Here is a 19969-nt window from a genome sequence, read left to right on the forward strand (position 1 = left end):
ACCCCAGCCCAGCCTCTATAAGCGTGTGTGACTCCAAACACTGTTCACATATATTAGGGCCACCTGTCCAACCACGCCCATGACAAGAAATGTGCTCTGGCCTGCCTTCCACGTTTCTCTTCACACAGACCCAGGTGTTTGTGGGACAATTACAGGCGGCTGGGGGCAAACCTAGTTAAGAATATAGCTGTCTTTAGGCAGGGAACTTCAGCTTTTTGCTACACCTCTCCCATCTTCCCTGCTTTCACATCCATCCCTTTCCTCCTTGGGAACTGAATTCTACCAGTTAGTTCCTTCTTTTCTGTCTTCAGTCTCATCCTCTTAACTTTTTTCTTATCATCATTTAAGCATATCCAACCATCACCATCAGCCATTCTCTTTGGCTCCACAGCTCCCCTTCCAGCTACTTTGCCATCCCTCTCGTCCCTTCTCAGTCAAGCAGGTCATCTGCATTACTGGCACCAATGCCCAGCAACAATAAATTTTGTATGGATGGATGAATGGACGGTAAGCCATGGAATGCTGAAGTTTAGTTTGGAGCACATGACTTCATCTTCATTAATATTATTACCCTCTTAGATTTCTCTAGCGATTTCAGTTTATAAAATACATTCACATCTGTTATCTCAATTGATCCTTACACAGTCAGGGCCTAGCATATAGACGTTAAAAGGAAAAATATGTTAGTTTTTCTCCTTTCTCTCTTCTCTCAATTGGAAAGAGAATTTCTCCTTGAAGAGGGCTTGCCTTCCCTCTGGCGATCATTTCTAAACTTTGCCCTGGGTCAGAGGGTGGTAGCTGTTATTACCTCACCATTGTAGCCATATAACAGTTCGTCGCTTATTGTCCGTGGATCCCCAAGTAAAGGCTAAGGATGGAATTAATAGTTTGACTATTTTGTCATCACCCTTCCCCCAACCCACCCAGAACATACAAACATGAACAGGTTACTGGGATTGTCTGAAAAACACTGATCACCAACTAACTTCCAGACCTAATGTGTTTTCCCAGGAATTACAACTATTTGCCATTCGAGGCCAAGAAGCCCTGTGTCTATTTCACCAGTTCTTGGGGAGACCAGACGTTTAGGCTGCATTGGTCCAACATGCTGGAGAAAATGGCAGACCTCCTGGTAGGTGACTCTGACAGGTGATGGATTTGAATATTGGGAAGCTGGAGGCAAAGGGGATTTTTTTCCACCCAGTAGAGGGTCTTGACCTCAGTTTAAATACACGTTAATTGAGGCTGCTGCATTTGGAGGACACCTGGCTCCTACCACATGGACCCAGGGGAACGAGAATACATTTTGCAAAATCCCTTGACTTTAAATCAAATTATCCAAATTCAAATCCCTGCTCTGCTTCTAACAGTTATAGGACCTAGGGATAGGCCACTTTCCCAATCTCCAAAGGCAAGGGATGGACAGCTTTCTCACAAAATTGATAGATCTTAGCTTCAACTAATATAAAATCCTAAATCCTTAACAAGGTGGACAATTTCCTCCAAGTTCAAGCCCTGACACCTCTCCAGTCCTATATCTCACGTGCTCTTCCTCCTTACTGTATTCTAAGCATGCTGGTCTCCTTTCAAGTGTCTCAAAGAAACCAAGCTCCTTTGTGCCTCCTAGCCACCTCCATGCTGTTCCCTCTGCCAGGGCTGCTTTTCCCCTTCATGTTTCTCCTGTGAAGCCCAGTCAACCTCTAGGCCTCATATTTAAGCCCTTCCTCAGAGAAACCTTCTTACTCGCTCCCTCTTACCCTCTTCCATCATATCCTGTTCTTTTCCTTCAGAATTATTTGAGGAATTGAATGTGTGAAAGTATTTAAAACAGCACCTATATGCAAAAAATGCTAGGCTGTCCCACCCAACCCCTGGGAGGTGGAGGGGGGAGGAAAACCTGGGAACACTGCTTCTTTGGTATCTCCTTCCCTTTGTGATTCCTTTTCGTTTACTCTCACATTTCTCTTTCCAGCCCACACATCTCATGGCCAGTGTCCTCTCCTCTCTGTCCCACTCTGCCTCACAAGGGGACCCTGGTCTGATCCCTCTCATTCCATGAAAACCCACACTAAGGAAAGCACCCATTTCTCTCTCCCGTTTGCTTTATAATTCTGTCTCCAATTGTGTAAAACACGGTATTGGGGGCTTCCCTGGTGGCGCAGTGGTTGAGAATCCACCTGCCAATGCAGGGGGCACAGGTTTGAACCCTGGTCTGGGAAGATCCCACATGCCGCAGAGCAACTAAGCCCGTGAGCCACAACTACTGAAGCCCGCGCTCCTAGAGCCCGTGCTACGCAAACAAGAGAAGCCACTGCAATGAAAAGGCCGCGCACCGCAATGAAGAGTAACCCCCGCTCGCCGCAACTAGAGAAAGCCTGCATGCAGCAACAAAGACCCAATGCAGCCAAAAATATAATTAATTAATTAATTAATTAAAAGAAAACAAAACATAAAAAAACACAGTATTGCCTCTGGCCATGGGGATTCCAGGCATCATGGAGGCGGAGTCTGAAAGCGGTCATGGAGGCCGGGTTTGGAGTCATGCCATGGGGAGGCCGTGGACTCGCTTTTTACGGCTGGTCTTGCTTCTCCTTCAGCCAAAATAGTTTATTTCTAAAAGGCTTGACCAAACAAATCAGAATATTTTAATCCCTAGAGGCCATAGTAGCCTTGAGCACTTGTTTCTAGTTCTTTCTCAGAGCCAGGATCCCTGCCGTGCGCGGCATATCATGGCTAACCTGACTGAACGTTTACTAAGCACCAAGCACGGTTTGAAGAAGTTCACATCTCCCTATGGGGCTATAGGTGGGTACCATTATTACCAGATTTTACAGATGAGGAAACTGGGCAGAAGTGGGTGAGGTCACCTGATAAAGCCTGGATTTGGATGCCGTAGGTAGTCTGACTCCCAAGCCTAAAACTTTAACCGCCCCACAATGTTGCCTGTACTTATAGTGAAGGCGGAAAGAGGGAAATATATGTCCCTAGGCATGTGATGGAGGATGTCGTTTTTGTAGATTCTAGCAAAGCAGTGGTGACATGTACATTGCCCCTTGGGTGCCATTTTCCTCCAGGCCATGAAATGGAACCCTAGAATTTAGGACCCAAAGGAAAAGTACAATGATTAAGTACACAAGCATATAGCCATTGTCATATACAACCTGTCTTCTTTTCCCTCAACACCCCACCCCTGACAAAACCCCCATAATCAGAAGAATTGATAGCCTGTTAGTTTCAGGGATTGTTCAGCGTGGTTTTACTCCTATATAACAAACTGGCATGAACATTGCTTTTGAAGTTTTTGATAATTCTATCTAATTTACTCTACTTTGTTAGGTATTTCCCATGACATTAGGTTTCCCTCACAAGGTAGATTCTAAATAAATGGGACACAGTTCAGGAATAAATCTGGGACAGAAACAATGAGTTTGAGCAACACAGGAGAAGACTTGAATCTGGACCAATTCCAGTTAAGAAAGGAAGGTTCGAAGTTAGAATGTAGTAGCATTTCCCGGTTCAGACATACATGAAAAAACAAGAGATATGTTCCTTCATTTTCAAAACAAAATATTAGCTCAATATTATTTCTGTGGGTGTTAGAATCAGTATCTCCACTATGGTGTCTCATTCCCACCTCTCATCCCCCCATCTCTGTGGTTTGTTTTCAGGAAGAAGGTATAGAAGAAGTGAAAGAACTGATTAAGATTTCAGAGGAAGCCCCGGAAGAGAAAATGAAGATGGTGCTCAGCGACTTCATCAGTCAAAGCAGGTACTGCTCAGCTGATATGGAATCAGCTTTTAATTACCTTAGAAGATGGTCGATTTTACATGCATTCATATGGGCAATGAATAGTGTTATATCCATCTTAATTTTGTTCAGTAATTTAGCTGCAACTGTGGGCTTACTACTGCTTCCTGACACTTAACTAAAACATAAAGCAAAGGGGGAAAAAAAAAAGAAAAGAGAAGAAAAGAAAGACTGCAGAGACATTTTATGAAACAAGAAAAATGCTGGTAGTGTTAGCATCCAGCATGGCTCTTTGCATCTGGTAGGTACTCAACAACTATCTGGCAATTAGATGGATAAGTTATATCAAATGCTATTTAATAGAATTTTTTATACACCACATTAATAAGCACCAATTAATGACTCTTATTCCAGGAGGTAGACAATATAATAAAAGATGAAAAAATAGGGTGTATTAGTTATCTATTACAGACTAACAATAACCTTCAAATTTAGTGGCTTACACATATTTATTATTTCACAGTTTCTTGGGTCATGAATGCAGGTGTGGCTTAGCTGGGTCCTTTGCTCAGGACCTCTCCCAGGCTGCAATCAAGGCATTGACTAAGGCTACAGTTACCTCAGGGCTCAACTGGGAAGGACTCACTTCCAAGATCACTCATACGGACATTTGCAGAATTCAGTTCTTCATGAACTGTTGGACTGAGGATGATTGAGGGCTTCAGTTCTCTGCTAGATGTTGTTTGGAGGTCATTCTCAATTCCTTGCCACGTGAGCCTCTCCAAGCTACCTCTCACAACATGGCAGCTGACTGCATCAGAGTGAACAAGAAAGAAGAGTCAGAGAGAACATGCCAATAAGATGGACGTCACGGTCTTTTATAACCTAATCTTGGACGTGACATCCCATCAGTCTTGATGTCTTCTGTTAGAAGCAAGTCACTAGGACCAGTGCACATTTTCAAAAGGGATGAATTGCACAATGGCAAGAAGAACAGGAGGTGGGGATCATTGGGGCCATCTTAGAGGCTGCCTTCCCCATAAGGAAACAACCTGATGAATTAGGTCAAGACTTGACCAACAATGAGAATTTGTTATAATAGAATCAATGGAAAAGCAGTGGCTATTCATGTGATGGAAAGAAAAAAATTAATAGATTCTCATGTTCAGCTTTGTAAGTTTTGTCTTTCCTAATCTCTCAACTACCCAAGCCTTTTTTACTTAAAAAAAAGAAAGCAAAGTAATAAATATGTAGCTTTTTCTCTCTTTATTTCTTTTCTGTTTTTCATATAGAAGCAATATATATCAGTGCTACTCCTGCTGTGAGCTAAGTGTCACCTGCAAGTCCCTTGAAGCATCTTTAAAAGCTTCACGGTCATATTTTTAGAAATTGTGGGCAAATTAATAGCACAATAACTTTTCTCTACTAGGGGGTTACTTGGAGGTGATAATTATTCCCCTTTCTCTTCAAGTTTAAAGCCAACTGAAAAAAATATTCATGAGGGTCAGACAGAGATCAAACGTTCATTTTATATTTGGTAAACCTGGATTTGAGAAAAAAAGTTTGTACCTGAGGTCAAGGCGACTTTGTGGTCCCCCCACCTGTTTGAGGTTGAGCAGCTGGACTTGGTGCTTCCCCCCAGAAGGGACGGACCACCTGCTGCGTACAGGTGAGGAGGCTGCCCACAGGTGGCAGTGGGCTGGGGCTGAAAGAGGAGGAATGAACAGAATCATGTGCCAAAGTCATCTACCCCCATTCTGGTGGGGAAATAAGTTATTTCTCCCCCTGTGAGGGAGGGAGAGAGGTTAGAAGCGTCCATAATGTTTCCTAGAGCCGATCCATCCTGGGAGTGGGATGGATTCCTTCTGCCTCTAGGAAAGAAAGGTAGACAGGTGGCACCAAGACTCCCTCCTCAAAATAGACTCCTTTTTATTCTTTTTAAAAATGAAGAGAAAACGCAATGACGAGTATGTCCAAAGAGAATTTCTGATTGAAGTTTCCAATTACCAGCAGGCAGAGCTCTGGTGTGGGACCCCTCCCTGGGAGGTATGGCATCTTAGATCCCCCTTTCGTTCCTTTGTAATTGATTCTTTTCATCACAGAAATACTAGATGCTCATCTTCAACAACAACAAAATGCAGGATGTATAAAGGAAAAGTGTTCTCAACTCTCTCTCCAGTCCCACTCAAGAGAGAAGAGTTTGATTTGTCTTCCTTTTTTTCTGTGCATTTGCAAACACACACATTCATAAAAATACTCTATTTCTTCATAAGTATCACACACTTTGTTCAGCAGATTGCTTTTTCACTCAGCAATGTATCACTGGCATCTTTCTACAGTAGTATCTAATAGTCATCCCCAGTGCTCAATCACGTGATATGTATCAGGTAGTATTTAACTAGTCCCTTACATTTAAGTTGTTCTGATTTATTTTGCTACTATAAACAATGCTACAATAAACATTACTAAGTAAACATATTTTTGCAAGAATTTTCAGTTATTTTTGAAGGATAGAATACTAGTATAATTTTTGGATCAAATTATATGGACATTTAAATTTTGATAGATGCTGTCAAATAACCTCTTAAACATTATAATAATTAACACTCTCCTATCATAATAGAGGAGAGTGACTATTTCCCTTTGAATATTATCAACCTTGAATATTACCTGGTTTTTAGTAAGTGAAAATGGTATCGATTTTAATTTAAGTTATTGCTGATGAGGGAATATCTTATTTCCCCAAATTTAAAGTCATTTCTGTTTCTCCTTCAATTGCATTCATAACCATTGCCATTTTCCTGTTGAACACATTTTTAACTTCATCCCTCAAAACGTTACTATTCAGTCCTTTGTATGGTTTTAAAAATGTGAAGACGTAGCCCAGTTTTGAGTCTAAAATATTTGCTCTACATACAATTTTCAGGAACACTTTGGTGTGTGTTAAATTTGTAAGGTAAAGGAAAACTGCATTATTTTGTGTTTGCTGTTATGAACTTGGATAGGAATCACAATAGGTATATACTGAAAGAAAGTAGAAAAACAAACATCCCCAAAACTAATGTGAGGTCTGGCACTATTTCCCATTCTCATTTTGTCTCATAGAAAAGTTAGTGCCTTATTGCTTAATCCAAAATGAAAAATCTTGGTTCTGTGGCTTCATCAACTTTCCCATTGTATTGCAGAAAGTATACTTGCAAATCTCTGGAATTATATAAATGAATTTTCACTAAGTAGGTTTCAAAATTGTTATTCTCTTATAGTGCCTTTGTCTCTGAAGTGGAAAAGAAACCCAAGAGGTTGAACCAAACCAATTTAGATAAGAAACGACTTACACTCTGTTGGCAGGAGCTGGTATGTGAAAATCTATTTATACTTGCAAAGAACTAAAACGTGTGCTTTAAAAATAAACCTCATGGATGAAGCATAGGTCATAGACCACATGAGGATAAAGTTCTAAAAGTTATACAGCTGTGTGATATAGAAGAATGAGAAGGGAATAAATAGATGAGTGAGTTGGAGAGGAACTAGCATTTATTGAATGTTTACAAGAATGAGCTAGAAGCCCACCAGCCCTATATCCTATTCTGATGTAGGACTTGTTCATTTTCTTGACGTTTGTATTTTGTCAAAGGCTGTGGACTCTTTCACTTAACCTTCTGCCTCCTAAACTGAGAGACAAAAAGAAATAACTAAACTACCTCTCCTTGGTGTTCTCCCATTATGAACTGTGTGAGAAGTTATGAGCGTACCTGAGGGCAGGGCAGTGGCTGGTACCTCTCTGTGCCCTGGAGACCCTGCACAGTGCTGAGTGCCTTAGAGATGTTCGGTCCCTATTGAATGAGTGATGACTGAGAAACGCCAGACCAAGTCAGACCCTGATTATCTCTCCTTGAAACTTCAGTTCCAGCAACGGCACCAAGGGACGTCTTGTATGAGGCCATGATAATTCTGCAAAATAAAATTACTCAGTGTTTGGCCAGGGACATTTTAAAGATGTGAGTGAGGCCCACAGAGATTAAATGATTTTATTTAAGGGTCACAGCTAGTTAATCACACTGCAGAGACTAAAGCCTGAGTCTCTGAACGCTTGACTCATCCTTCTTTCCAGAAAATAAATGAAGTTTTGTGTCCTCCTCTACTCCAAGGAGGCCAGACTCCCACCATATGTAAGATCGGCTTCCTACTCCATGTCTTTCTCAGCACCTCTGACTGTCTCTGCAATACCCATGCTCTACAGATAGCCCACAGAGCGCTCTCGTTTCCTGTGTCCGACAGTCTTTGTCCTGAACAAGCCCAAGATTTCAGTACTTTGCATGGCCCAGCTCTCTCTCCACATTTCCGGCCTCTGGGTGGACACGTCCACTGCTTGCCTTATAGCACCTCTGACTCAGTGTATCCCACTCAGCCCATCATCTTCCCACCGAAGCTTGTTCCCTGTCCTGTATCGGTACCACCAGCCTCACCTGTTGCTCCAATCAGAAGCTTAAGGATCAACTTTGAATCCTGTACCTCAGCGGTCCCCAACCTTTTTGGCACCAGGGATCAGTTTCGTGGAGAGGATTTTTCCACGGACTGGGGCGGGAGTGGGGGCAGTGGAAATGGTTCAGGCAGTAATGTGAGCGATGGGGAGCGATGGGGAGAAGCAGAAGGAGCTTCACTCGTTCACCTGCTGCTCACCTCCTGCTGTGCGGCCCGGTTCCTAACAGGCCGCAGACCGGTACCGGTCCACAGCCCGGGGGTTGGGGACCCCTGCTATACCTCACAATGAACGGTCTTTTTTTTTTTAAATTTATTTATTATTTAGTTATTATTTATTTTTGGCTGTGTTGGGTCTTCGTTTCTGTGCGAAGGCTTTCTCTAGTTGTGGCGAGCGGGGGCCACTCTTCATCGCGATGCGCGGGCCTCTCACTATCGCGGCCTCTCTTGTTGCAGAGCACAGGCTCCAGACACACAGGCTCAGTTGTTGTGGCTCACAGGCCTAGTTGCTCTGTGGCATGTGGGATCTTCCCAGACCAGGGCTCGAACCCGTGTACCCTGCATTGGCAGGCAGATTCTCAACCACTGCGCCACCAGGGAAGCCCTAAACGGTCATTTTGACCCCAGGCCAGGTTGAGACCCCGGCCCTTAGAGACTCTGGCACTCACTCCATTCTTCACCCCCAGGGCCACTTCCTAACCCGAGTGCTGTAGCGTCTCTGGCCTGGGCTCTCACAGTCATTTCCTACAGTTCGCCTTCCATACCACAGCCGGAATGGTCTCCAAAACACAAATCTGCTGAGATCGCTCTTGATTAAAAAAATCACTGGAGGGACTTCCCTGGTGGTGCAGTGGTGAAGAATCCGCCTGCCAATGCAGGGGACACGGGTTCGAGCCCTGGTCTGGGAAGATCCCACATGCCGAGGAGCAGCTAAGCCCGTGCGCCACAACTACTGAGCCTGTGCTCTAGAGCCCATGCTCTGCAGTAAGAAGCCCACGGACTACAACAAAGAGTAGCCCCTGCTCGCCGCAACCAGAGAAAGCCCGCGCGCAGCAACGAAGACCCAACGCAGCCACAAATAAATAAATTTATAACAAAAAAAAAAATCACTGGAGTCTCCCAATTGTTCATAAGATAAAGGCCAAATTCCTTTGTGCATGATATACAGGGCTGTTCACCGTCTTGTCCCAGCCTAGTCTCCCAGCCTTGTCTCTCGATGCTCCCTTCCCATGTATCTATGTGCCAACGATTCTGAACCCTCACTGATTATGTGCCTTCATATGTAATTGTTCCTTCCAACTGGACTGTACTTTTTCTTCTTATCATCTGATGAATTCAGTGCATTTTTTGCTCAGCACAAATATCATATTATCCATAAAACCTGGCTTTGGCCCCTCTGGTCCCATGATGCTTTACACATTTTAGTTATTTGCATATATTGCTTTCACCTCACCAACTGTCAAAGTCTCAAGGAAAGGAAGCTTGAGTCCTCCTCTTGTCCTAGGCCCTGGCTCCTAGGACAGTGATTGGGAAAATGTGGGAGAATGTATGTTTTGTACAAAATAAAACTCTTGTTTTGTTTTAGGAGGCCATAGCCAAGGAGGCCAAGGGGCTCACTCAGCAGCAGAAGAAAAAGTTATCTCTTCATGAAATGATCCAGGCAGCCCAAAACTTTGTGGAAAAAATCCGCTTCCTTGTGGATGAGGTAATCAACTATAAAGGCAAAGCTCATTTGGAAGATTAGACCAAATATCTTCCCAGTGGGGTTTGAATGTTTGATAAGAATGAAAGATGAGCAGTGTTTTCTCTCAAGCCCTGCTGAGCTGAGCCGGCACTATTCGTTTGAAGGGTGAAGGAGGGTGTTTTTTAATTAAGCCAAACATGTACAGCTTTATCGATTTTTTCACGAAGCCTGAGTGTTCAGCCGAAATAAAAAGCATGTTCCTAAATAATAATAATAATAATAATAATAATAATAATAATAATAAAGCACACTCCTTAATAGGCTTAAGAAAAGTCAAAATAAACATGGGATCTTTGATAGGTTTTTAACTGTAAGGAAATTGAAACTCATGTCCAGTAAAAGTTAAAACAGCTTCTCATTTTAAAGTTAATTGTAAGCAATATCTTCTGGTGACTACTAGAATGATCTAAAAAAAGTCCTCGTATTTGCTTCTGTTAAATACTAGGTTTTGTGGCGGAAGTTTTCAGGGAGAGGTACAGATTTACTGCTTCTGTTGTTCTTGAAAGGTTTTTTTCTCGTTGCAAATTTATCATTCCCTGGAGGTATAACAAGCGTGAGATAGTCACTTTGGAATGCAGGAATTTTAATAAGCACCCAGAAGGTTCAAACCTGGTCTGTGACTGACTGACCGTGTGGCCAGAAAACCTCCACAAGGATGTCTCTGTTTCCATGTCAAGAGAGAGGGGATGCCTTCTTAGGGTACCAATTACACTAGAGGATTACGGGGTTAGAAAAAGTATCTGCTTCCAGTCCGAAAATGTCAAAGCCTAGTTTATGACAATATGCCTCCCTTTTGTTTTGGAAGCTATATTGGCTCAGCAATGTGCACTTCAAACACTTACAACATAATGGGCCTCTTGGCAGGGAATTTTGCAATTCTTATCTTGATTAGCTCAACTTTAAAATCTAATTTTCTGTGCAATTTAGTACAGTTTCTCCTGAATAAACTCCTAAAATGGAGCGAAAATATTTAGCAATTATATTTTAGGTATAAAATCCCTTGTAAAATTGTTTTTCCTTCCTTAAGAGCAGATGGAAAGACATCCAAAGACATTCACGGATATTTGTTTTCGGTGTTTCATTTGAATGTTCTGGAAATGTTACCTGGCTCTTAGGAGGTCCAATGCTGGAAGCTAAATCATGATTACAAGATTGCAAAGAAAAAATCCATGAGAAGGTGGAGCAAACGTTTGTTCTGCAGATGGAGAAAAATAGGCCACCAAAGATGCCAAGTCACGGGTCCGACTTGCATATTGTCAAAGCATGATAAGCAGTTTGGCGTATGGGGCTTCCGTGACCTAAAACTTTCTCAAAGAAGCCACGCTTAACTTGCTTGGTTACATAGGTGTTTCAGTACCCAGAAAGTTTAAGTCACAGAACCTGTTGTGCAGAAGGGGTGCTGTTGCAGGATAGGAGAACCCTGGAAGTGCTGTGTAAACACCCACCTATCAAATCCGTCCCCTCTGCCTCCACAGCCACAGCACACCATCCCTGACATCTTCATCTGGATGTTGAGCAACAACAAGAGGGTGGCATATGCCCGCATCGCCGCCAAGGACCTGCTCTATTCCCCCATCAGGAAGCAGATGGGTCAACACTGCGGGAAGATCAAAACTCATTTCCTCAAAGTAAGTCCGTACTATTTTTGACTCAAAGATGGGAATCTCTGTTTTTCCTGGGTTGCACGGCATTCCTAGTGTGTGTCCAGATCTCTGAGTTGACCCTAAGACTTTCAAAAGTCTGAGGACAACTAGAACATCTTGCCCCCTCTTGATTCAAGTTGTGTTTTAGGAGACCATCCTGGGGCTGAATATTTTCCAATTTTCCAATAACTATGTCACCAGACACATATAAGGTGTTTTTTTTAAATCTAGTGGAGGTACCTTAAGGTTATTTTAATTTTTACTTCTTTGATTACTAAGAAGAATGAACATTTTTCTATTAGTTTCCTCTCTACTTTTCTCTTGAGTTATTTATCTATGGCATCATTTTACACGAGTTCATCTATATTTTAAAAATAGACTTCAAAGAAAATTACAAGGGGAGAGGTTGCTATTCCACAGAACTGCTAGTTTAGGATTCCTGGCGGTTTTACACTGTAAAAATATGATAGTCTTTTCATCTTGGGTCCCTGCACCATTCATGAACACAGGGTCATAGGCACAATCTCTGGATAGATCCTACTGTCTTTAAGTCAAGATTTGAGCCTTTCCTGGAGACCCTGGGTATTTTACCTCTACTACAAAGACACTTCTATCCCAGGAGTGAACTTGAGCAAACATGGAGAAAGACTGGTCCGAAAGCTTAACACTCACCAATGGCTGGCAACAAGAGGATGTGATGTGACTGATTAACTTTCCCAACTCACAGTGGGCTGTCCTACCAATCTGCATTCTGATTATCTGCTATAACATAATTATTCTTCCACTGCCTTAGAAGGGGGATCAGAAGGCTCAAAACCATGCCATGTGAAGAATAGGTGAGGATATGACAATGTTTAACTGAGAAGAGAGATTTGACGGCATGATAGAGGTTTTGTGTTCATAGGGCTTCCACATGGATGGTGGGGTGATTGTGTGTGTGTGTGCGCGTGCACGTGTATGTTTCCAGAGGCTAGAGCTGGGCCCCATGAGAGCCATTACAGGAAAATAGTTCCCTAAATGGAGGTCTACAATGTGTCCTTTGTCCGCTTGATATGAATATGGCAGTGGGCAGCTAGATTAGACAGCCTCAAAGCGCATCCAATGGCTAGATTCTACTGTTGATGTGATTGTTATGGGGGGCAGACAGAAGAGGCATTACAGGGTACTGGTTTAATACTTGAGCTTTGAAATAAGGTGAATCTGGGTTGGAATTTGTATTAGTTTACTAGGGTTGTTGTAACAAAGTGCTACCGTGTGGCTTAAACCACAGAAGTTTATTATCTCCCAGTTATGAAGGCTGGAAAGCTGACACGAAGGGATTGGCAGGGCCGTGGTCCCTCTGAAGGTGCTAGAGAAGCATCTCTTCTAGCTTCTGGTAGCTCCTTGGCTTGTGGGAGCACAACTCCAATCTTTATATCATGTTCTCCCTGTGTGCATGTCTCTTTTCCTATGATGTCCTTTTTATAAGAATCCTACTCCAGATTGACCTCATGTTAACTCTGTCTGTAATGACCCTATTTCCAAATAAGGTCATATTCTAAGGTACTAGAGGTTGGGACTTCAACACATGCATTCGAGGGGAATACAATTTTACCTCTTAGTGAATTCCAGGGCTAATATTTAGGAGCTGTATGATTTGGGGAATGTTACTTAACATCTCTGTGTCTCCTGTTCTTCATCCTTCAAATGGGGATGAGGTTGAGGATTAAGTGGATAACTGCATGTAAAAGAACACAGAGTGTACGTCCCCCAGGGTCATCACGCAATAAATGTTGGCATTCAAACAAATGGGAATCCAACATCTAGGGGACATTTCTGGAATTGTGTGCCCCCTTCACATCCAGGGAAGTGTTTGTGGTTCTGTATGTTAGATGTTATGGAAAAAACCCGAATGAACTTTTTGGCCAACCCAATATTTTCTGTCATGTGCACAAAAGGATTTTTAAACCCACCTCTGTAAAACTGTAACTGAAAAAGAAAAATTCACCCTAGTTATTCACCACAAATATTTCTTCAGCTTTCTCATTCCAAGGAATTCTGGGGTTGAAAGAAACACCTGTCTTAAAGATAGCAAATCATTTCAGAAAGCCCTGTGCTAAAAATAAGAGAAAACCAGCGTAAAGTTATTCCTTCCTAAATATTTTGATGTATCCCAGAATTATTTAAAATTAGAACAGAGAACAACTGTCAACTAAAGCCAAAGAACAGACCTAACTGGGAATTCAGGACTTTTGCCCTGTGGCCTTGGCTTACTTCTTTACCTGGATTTTCCTTTTGTCATTGGGATTGCTTTGGGTGACAGCTTTGTAAATGTTGAACATGTTGTTCGATTGTCCTGACATGATGAAACATCTTGATAAGATGAAAACTATTTTCATTCCTGTTTTAATTGTTACCCCTGCTTTTAACTCCCTCCCGCCACCTCCCTTTAGCCTCTGTTTCTCTTCACTGAGTTGGTAAATCTGAAAAAAGCAAGAGCTGCTCCAGGGAGACAAAGGATTCACCCACCTGCTGCTCACTCCGGTTTCTTAACTGGGAATTAGAAAGTGCAGTGAGACAAAGCATAGAATGTAAATCTCTCAGATCTCTAGATTTTTTCCAGAGTCACCTCAAAGTTTGTTCCACAGAACAGCTGTCCTTTGAGTGGCGCCATAAACATCCCATGTTCAAACACATTTAGAGGTTGCCGTTGTATCCCCCTCTTGGAGTTTCACAGTGCCCGTCAACCAGTAGAAAAGTCAAAGTCCTGCAGTCAGGAATCATCTTTTACAACCCATGCTTGTCAACCTTATTCATCTAGAATAGCTATTTACAAATTTTAGGAAACTGCTATGCCTAGGGGGCCCAGGTTGAGGGAATGTTAATCTAAAGGAAACAAAACTGCCTCACCTGAAGTCACATGGCTAGGTAATCTGGAACGGCAATCAGGTTTTCATGGTCCCTGTTCCATGATCTTTCTTTCTCTCTAATGCCTTCTCTAAGAGTCCAACTCCAAAGTACTTATTAAAGCCTACTGGAATATGTGAGTATTAAAGAAAGGATGGATATACCTGCTTCTTCTCCTCTGGTCCTATGGCATCTTCTCTCTTACACTTGACTTTGCATTTGAGTAAGTGAATGCAAGTTGGCCTCCCTGTCTAGATGTGCGCTCTTGGAGGGGAAGCCCAGGACTGTGTCGCAGTCATTGTGATGCCCTTCTGGCCCCACTCCCTCAGCAAGATCTGGTGGCACTTGGTAGTAGTTGCTGAACTGAGTTGCTCACAGTCCTCTTGGGGAACTCACAGAGCCAGACAGGAACGCAGGCAAACAACCAGGCACAATTTGGGGTTCTGGGGCTTTCCACGGGTGCCTGGGAAATTGTCAGAGCAAGTGGTAGCCTCTCCTAGTGGGATTTTGTGATTCTCCATGGAAAAGAAGTGGTGCAGAAGAAAGGGGAACTGTGCATTGACGGGAAATCCTAAGAAACACTAAGAAGAGGCACTTAGAAGAGTCAACAAAATCTGGAGCGGTGGCCACTTTCAGAGCCAACGCCTTGCCAGAAATCCTGCACCCAGCCAAGTCTGGGGCCTGGGGTTCCTTAGATGTGGGTGAGGAGTCCCCTAATCCTGGTGACGGAGAAATAAAGGAGCCGCCCTGCAGTGAGTTGTGTCCTTCACATGTTGAGAACGCACGCACGCACACACCACACACACACTACTACACACATAAACACAAACTCAAACAAACATAAATATAAACACAAATCCGAGTACATTCAAAGGAGGGAAAGCAGGGTAGTAAGGGAATTTGAAACCACATTGCGTGAGGAAGGGGTGAAGGGATGAGAGGTGTCTAGCAGGAAGAAACAACGTGGTAGGGCAGGTAGATGCCTTCAAGCCCATGAGGGCCTGACCTGTGGAAGAAGAATTCAAGTTCTTCTGAACAAAGCAAAGAGGCAGAGGCTGTGGTTGGAACTCAAGGCAATTGGAAGTTCTGGGAAGGGGGATTTCAACTCAGTGTGGGGAGAAGCGGGCTGTGGGCCTTCAGAGTCCAGAGCCCAGATCTGGTATCATCTCCCCTGGTTCGAGTCCTGGCTCCGTCACTTAAAAGCTGAGTGATCTTAGGAACTTATTTAGCCTCTCTGAGCCTGAGTTTTCTCATCTATAAAACAGGGGTAATAACCATACCGACCTGTTAGGTTTGAATGATCGCACAGGGCCTGTTGAAGCTTCAGGCCCCATTAAACCTGGATCCTCCTCTAAAACTGTGCATCGTGGCAATTGGGGTCATTGGTCTCATTTTAATATGAGCCCCAGGGAAGGACCTCTTTTCTCAAAGAGTGAGGCCCACAATGGCTCCTACTAATGAGGTGGTCTTCCTTGTAACCTTTCTCCAGCTTCCTGGAAAACATCCGGCTGGTTGGTCGGTGCAAGCGAAAATTGACCTGTACATGTGGCTGGGCTCCACCAGACACTCTAGTGCCATTTTGAACAACTTACCAGCAGGCTATGAAGCAGAAATGTCCTCCAAAGGGCCTGGCACCAGTAAACCCCCAGCTAACCTGCTCTACCAAGGTATGATGCCCACTGGGCAAAGAGGGTCATAAGATGTCTCTGGTGGGCTTCTGAGGGGTGACATTCATGAGCTGTTTGCATATTATTTTAGGATCAACTTATTTGCCTCTTTTAATACAGTTTCTAAATTTTCTTTCTGACCTTCCAATGTCCCATCTAAAGAATAAAGTGAAGTTATTAAACATATCTGGAATAAATATTTATATTTTTCTGTTAATGGAGAGAATGCAATATGAGTTTCTTTGTTGGCAGACTATATAGATTGAGTTTGCATTTAAAGCAAAAGATGTCTTTTTCGGGCCTTCCCCGATGGTGCAGTGGTTAAGAATCCACCTGCCAATGCAGGGGACACGGGTTCAATCCTTGGTCCGGGAAGATCCCACATGCCGCAGAGCAACTAAGCCTGTGCGCCACAACTACTGAGCCTGCGCTCTAGAGCCCACGAACCACAACTACTGAGCCCACGTGCCACAATTACTGAAGCCCGTGTGCCTAGAGCCTGTGCTCTGCAACAAGAGAAGCCACCATGATGAGAAGCCCGCACACTGCAATAAAGAGTAGCCCCTGCTCGCCACAACTAGAGGAAGCCTGTGCACAGCAACGAAGACCCAATGCAGCCAAAAATAAATAAAATTTAAAAAATAATAAAGCAAAAGATGTCTTTTAAAGAGACATCAGTAAGTTCTTGTGCTCATAGGACCTGTGGAATTAAAGCAGATTTCCTTTTACATGGCACTGGGGTTTTGACCCATAAACAGCAGTCATTTACATTTCCCAGTAATGACCCGATAGAAACTGGTATCACTGGGGTCACTCATGTTTCTCTAGCTTGGTTCTTGAGTTGGCTACTTTTAGCAATTCCGCATGGTTTATGTAATCCTCTCTTCTATGTAGGTATTTTCTATGAGTGCCATCATATTTACATTTCCATATAATTTTGAACTTTATTCTAAGCATTAATGCCTTACAGTTGCATTTTGCTTTCTGTTTCCAAATTGCTTCAATTTGCAGGATCCTTGCTGCTGAATTCAGATAGAGTAGAACACAGTTTTACCTTCACTTCAAATGAAGTTGAGTTTGTTTTTTTTTTTTAACATCTTTATTGGAGTATAATTGCTTTACAATGGTGTGTTAGTTTCTGCTTTATAACAAAGTGAATCAGTTATACATATACATATGTTCCCATATCTCTTCCCTCTTGCGTCTCCCTCCCTCCCACCCTCCCTATCCCAACCCTCTAGGTGGTCACAAACCACCGAGCTGATCTCCCTGTGCTATGCGGCTGCTTCCCACTAGCTATCTATTTTATGTTTGGTAGTGTATATATGTCCATGCCACTCTCTCACTGAGTTTTGAATTGAGCCAGTGTCTGAAACACTGGAGGACTGTCTACAAATCCAGGTTTCCCGTGTTGCACACGGCTCCTCTGATGCTGACTGAACTTGACTGCCAGTGGAACCTAAATGGCTCAATAGTTAGAGAAGACAGAGTTCTAGAGATATTTATCCAATGGTTCAGCTCGTGGTTTCCATGCCCAATATCAATGCGTAAGAGCAAGGAAAGCTCAGCTCTGTCTTTTTGAAAAATGCACAACCCCTACCATATGCCAAGCATTGTGCCCTACACTTTACACATAGGATTTGATTTATTTCTCACACCAACCTTGGGTGGTTTCTTCATTCTATAGGTGGAGAAAGGATGTATTGGAAATGTTTAGAAATTGCCCAAGATCACACAGCTAGTAAATGATGGAACAAACTGTCTCCAAACTCTTCTTTATTTCCACTGCTTTCCATCCTGTCTTAAGAGTTTTCATCTTTGGGTGAAAACACCCACATCAAGTTACCTTTTTATTTCTATAGACACTATCTCTAGAGACCCAAGGTACCTGGACATATCTGCTGTCCCAGCTACTAACGATTCAGAGGAGAGGAAAGGCTTTTTCCAAAGCTTTCTGATCCTCTGCAGCATGTTCTTTTCAAGGAATGACCTAATAAACTTTCTCGGCTGTGCCCTGACATTAATGGCTTTGGCTGCCTTCCACACCTCCTGGAGAATTTCCTTTCTTCGTTCATTTTATGCTTCAGAACATATCCATTCAACCAATAATTAGTTTGTACCTGCATATGGAAGGTACGGTGGGAAAACTAGTGGGGAATGAGGAGCCGAGGGAGAGGTGATCCTGGCCCTCCAATGGGGGCAATCAGACGTGTCTCTAATAACCACACGTGGAAAGTGAGCTGTAGCACAGAGATGGGCCCAAGGATGAGAGCAAAGAGGAAGCTGACTTTACTAGTCTAAGGAACAGAGCTGGTAAGACTCAAGGTTTCAGAAAAACAAAAACCTAGACTAAGTCAATGGTGACCCCTGGAGTTGTGCAGTGTCCTGCCTATGTGGTTGTATTGGGAGCTCTGCTAAAATTCTGGGGTGACTCATTTCAGGGACAGCTGGTGGATGATCTCAGGGAATGAACTATTCTCAAGTTCACTCCCAGCTGAGAAATTTGCCCACTTATGTAGCGTGTTAAGGAACGCTTAGAGAGCGTGGGCTCTCTCTTGATGTACCCTGGTCAGGAAATTCCTTAACCCTCTGCTGAATGTTCCTTTGTCAACTGTCACCCTTTTAAGGAGCTCTCTTGGGTAAGAGGGTAAAAGGGAAAAACACTTTTAACAGTTTTTATTAAGGTATTTATCTCCCTTTATTCTACATGATATGTTTATATCACTATTTCTTGATTTTACATTTAACACATAACTATTCATTGTGAAAGACGAGGATTTACCTCTGTAACTTATCCAAGCTTTTATCTCCTTGTTCCAATTTTAAATAGATAGTTCTGTTGCTTAGTGTTTTTCTTGATTCAATGCAATCTCAATGAAAATCCCAGCAAGTTGTTTTGTGGATATCAACAAACTGATTCTAAAGTTCATGTGGAGAGGCAGAAACCCGGAAGAGTCAACACAATATTAAGAAGAACAAAGTTGGAAGACTGACACTACCCGACATCAGGACTTACTATAAAGCTACAGTCATCAAGACAGTGCAGTATTAGCAAAAGAATAGACAAATAGGTCAGTGGAACACAATAGAGAGCCCAGAAATAAACCTACATAAATATATTCAGTTGATCTTTGACAAACAAGCAAAGGCAATACAATGGAGTGAGCATAGTCTTTTCAACAAACGGTGCTGGAACAACTGGACATCCACACGCAAAAATATAAATCTAGACATCGAACTTACGACATTTGCAAAAATTAACTCAAAATGGATCATAAACCTAAATACAAAATGCAAAACTATAATACTCCTAGAAGATAATATAGGAGAAAACCAAGATGATTTTAAGTATGGCAATGATTTTTTAGATACAACACCAAAGGCATGATCCATGAACGAAATAATTTTTTTAAAAAGAGGGTAAAAGGGAACAAATGAATATAAAAAGCAAGAGGGGCCAGGCAAAGGCCAAGGATCATAAAGTCCATGAAACAAGGAATATGATTAACTCAACTCTTCCTTGGGGTTCCCCCACTGAACCCTAGTCTGCCCCATCCCTCTCTCTGCAGCCCTCTCTCTGCCTCCCATCCCATCAAGCAGGTGTGCTCACTCCTGCCTTTAACCTCCCATGCCCTCTGCCTGTATCTCCTGCAGGACACTTAGCTCTGGCTCCTGTCACAGGGATTGGGGCGCTTGCTTATCTTCTGCCCCATCCCTGGAACTCCCCAAGGTCAGGGGCTGTCTTAGCTGCTTCAGAATCCTCAGAGGCCAGAACTGTGCATGGTATACTGTAGGTGCTCAA

The 19969-nt window shown here is 42.9% G+C and overlaps 2 protein-coding genes across 3 annotated transcripts in view; one reads left to right on the top strand and one right to left on the bottom strand.

Moving 5' to 3' along the window:
• Positions 1-19969, top strand: part of FER1L6 (fer-1 like family member 6) — a 125057-nt gene that overhangs the window by 40540 nt on the left and 64548 nt on the right. Inside the window, exons 14-19 of the mRNA XM_082433119.1 lie at positions 1012-1132; positions 3669-3769; positions 7012-7102; positions 9813-9932; positions 11447-11599; positions 15990-16167. Of these exons, the coding sequence (XP_082289245.1) occupies positions 1012-1132; positions 3669-3769; positions 7012-7102; positions 9813-9932; positions 11447-11599; positions 15990-16167 (764 nt within the window). The remainder of the gene's footprint in view (positions 1-1011; positions 1133-3668; positions 3770-7011; positions 7103-9812; positions 9933-11446; positions 11600-15989; positions 16168-19969) is intronic.
• Positions 1-19969, bottom strand: part of LOC309646679 (uncharacterized protein) — a 77657-nt gene that overhangs the window by 38107 nt on the left and 19581 nt on the right. The window lies entirely within an intron of this gene.

The sequence above is a fragment of the Balaenoptera physalus genome (genome assembly GCF_965194825.1).
Source record: "Balaenoptera physalus genome assembly, chromosome: 17".
Taxonomy (NCBI): Eukaryota; Metazoa; Chordata; class Mammalia; order Artiodactyla; family Balaenopteridae; genus Balaenoptera; species Balaenoptera physalus.